This window comes from Corylus avellana, chromosome ca10, assembly GCF_901000735.1.
Source record: "Corylus avellana chromosome ca10, CavTom2PMs-1.0".
NCBI lineage: Eukaryota > Viridiplantae > Streptophyta > Magnoliopsida > Fagales > Betulaceae > Corylus > Corylus avellana.
Genome location: NC_081550.1, coordinates 17,100,677 through 17,102,866, shown reverse-complemented (window position 1 = coordinate 17,102,866; position 2,190 = coordinate 17,100,677). Strand labels below are relative to the sequence as shown.

Below are 2,190 nucleotides of genomic sequence, written 5' to 3'. Positions count from 1 at the left end.
GATAAACATGATTTTTGTTAAGCAACTTAAACCATTTTACGTCGTTTAAACAAAATTCTCGTCCTTTACTATTAAAGGAAAAGAAATTTATTTCTCAACCCTGGCTTTCATTACCTTGATTTAAAAAACGACGTCAACAAAATCACGTCGTTTTTACAGCAACGCAAATTGTAGGAATTTTTGTAGTGTCGTACGACATTGCAAAAAATGTGGACTTTTTTTTTTTTTTTTTCGTAAGTGGTCACTATCCTAACAGACGACTTTATATATTGATCTGCACAGAAAATGCAAACACTGACTTTTCAATAGGGAAAAACTGACTTCACCGGCCCCGTTTAGCCCATTCTTCGCATGGTCCCATCAAAGGCCACCCACCGGTCAGAGCTTGCGGCTATCGCAAGCAAGAGGCCACTCAAGCGTGCCCCCAACAACATATACAGACAAGATCTGATTTATTGACCAGAATTAAGAGGCCACTCAGTGTTCTCGTGTACTTTATATATATATATACACTCTTAATTAATAAGAAAATGAAAGGAGACTGTCATCATCCTTGAAGCAAAATCACACTGTTAACCGTTCATACTAGATTTTTTCTCTCTGCAAAAGTTCAACACTAGATCAGAACATGCACACACATAAATACATATACAGCAGACAACAGTAAAAGAAATAATAATGCAGAAATATAAAGTAAAATAATAAATAAAAAGATACAAGATTAAAGTGGTTTAACATATAATCTACATTTACATCCTAAAATCTTATACGCAATGTTTTACATAAAAAGCTTTACTATATAGAAATCAAAGGCAAAAAGACTCTTATACATAAACAATGTGGAACAATGCCACATATTTTTTTTAACAAATAGTAAGTACTGTAGTACATGATACTGGAATTAATCTAATTCATAATAGTATGCAGCACTTTTTATTGTTACAGATCGAAGTTGTACTAGTGGGGAGCAGCTAAAAGTTCTTGTGATTGCTTCTCGAACCGGAAACCATTTGCCTTGGAGTCATCAGCGGACCAAACAAAAATCCCATGAAGTTTCTGCTGACTCCTGAGCCTACTGCAGGCTGTAAAGAACCCATTTTGGGGCGATAATCCACCACTTCCATCGCTAATAAAGCTTACCAAAACCTTACCGCCATTGTAATTGGAGCTTTGGGTGTTAAAAAAGTTAATAAATTGAGGCACAGTGGTTCCCTTATCGTACGCATAAAACTGGAAATTCACATAATCTATTTGGTGCCCGAATTTCCTCCACAGGGCCAAGTAATGGCTCTGAACTTGATCATCATCGAATGGAGCAATAGAAGCGAACGAGATTACCTTGTTGTTTCTCAGAGTTGTTATGAGCCGTCCGATGCACTCTGCAAATGTGTTGGGATCAGATTTGAAGTGCTCGTAATCAATATCAATTCCATCCAAATGGTTCTCTTTGATGATCCCTGTGAGTGAAGAAACGGCATTCGAAACCCATGAATCTACTGAGGTGGGTTTGAAGAAAGCGAAGCCCTTTCCTACGGTATCCCCTCCTAAGCTCAAGCCCACCTTGACGTTTCGATGGGTGCTCTTGATGGATGCCACGTGGGCGGGGCTGAGATTAGCGGAGTCCCAGAAGACGTTGAATTTTCCGTTGGTGGGAGAAGGGGAGGCTGAGGTGTCGTAATCTATGGCGAAGGAGAGAAGGAAGTGGAATTCGACATTTGGGTTTATGGGAACATCGGTGAATTTAACGTTCTTGAATTCTGCGCCGATGTATTCTGTGAAGAGGTTTGGGTTTGCAGGGGCTGCAGCGTGGATTTGTGTGTGGGAGATGAAGAGAGCTTGAGTGATGAGAAGGGTAACAATGAAGAGCTTTGAGGATTCCATTGCAAGTGAGGAGAAGAGTACTGAGATGGATACTCTTGAGATGCCATCGTATATATACTGCAGTGATAATGGAGGTTAGGGGCCCAGAAAAAAATTCATAATGGAGGTGAGGACCTCATGGAAATTAATAAAATTAAACAATTCTTCTTTTGTGCCGTACGTTGCCGCGTTATTATTTATTGAGGCCCTATTCTAGTTGATCAAACTTAGGAAAAAAAGTTGTCATTTTATATTCTCTTATCCATCTTCTATTTTTTTTTAAAAAAATTATTATTATTAAAAAAATAAAACAGTTATAAGAATTATTCT

General features: G+C 38.3%; 1 protein-coding gene across 1 annotated transcript; it reads right to left on the bottom strand.

The window, feature by feature from the left end:
• Positions 1-763: 763 nt before the first annotated feature.
• On the bottom strand, positions 764-1,897 carry LOC132164288 (chitinase 2-like). The gene has a single exon (XM_059574773.1). The coding sequence runs from the start codon at positions 1,879-1,881 to the stop codon at positions 958-960; it is 924 nt and encodes a 307-aa protein (XP_059430756.1). The 5' UTR covers positions 1,882-1,897; the 3' UTR covers positions 764-957.
• Between the last annotated feature and the right edge of the window lie 293 nt (positions 1,898-2,190).

What these genes read in the sequence shown, in the direction of transcription:
- LOC132164288 (XM_059574773.1), bottom strand. Translation starts at nt 1,881, where the DNA reads ATGGAATCCTCAAAGCTCTTCATTGTTACCCTTCTCATCACTCAAGCT.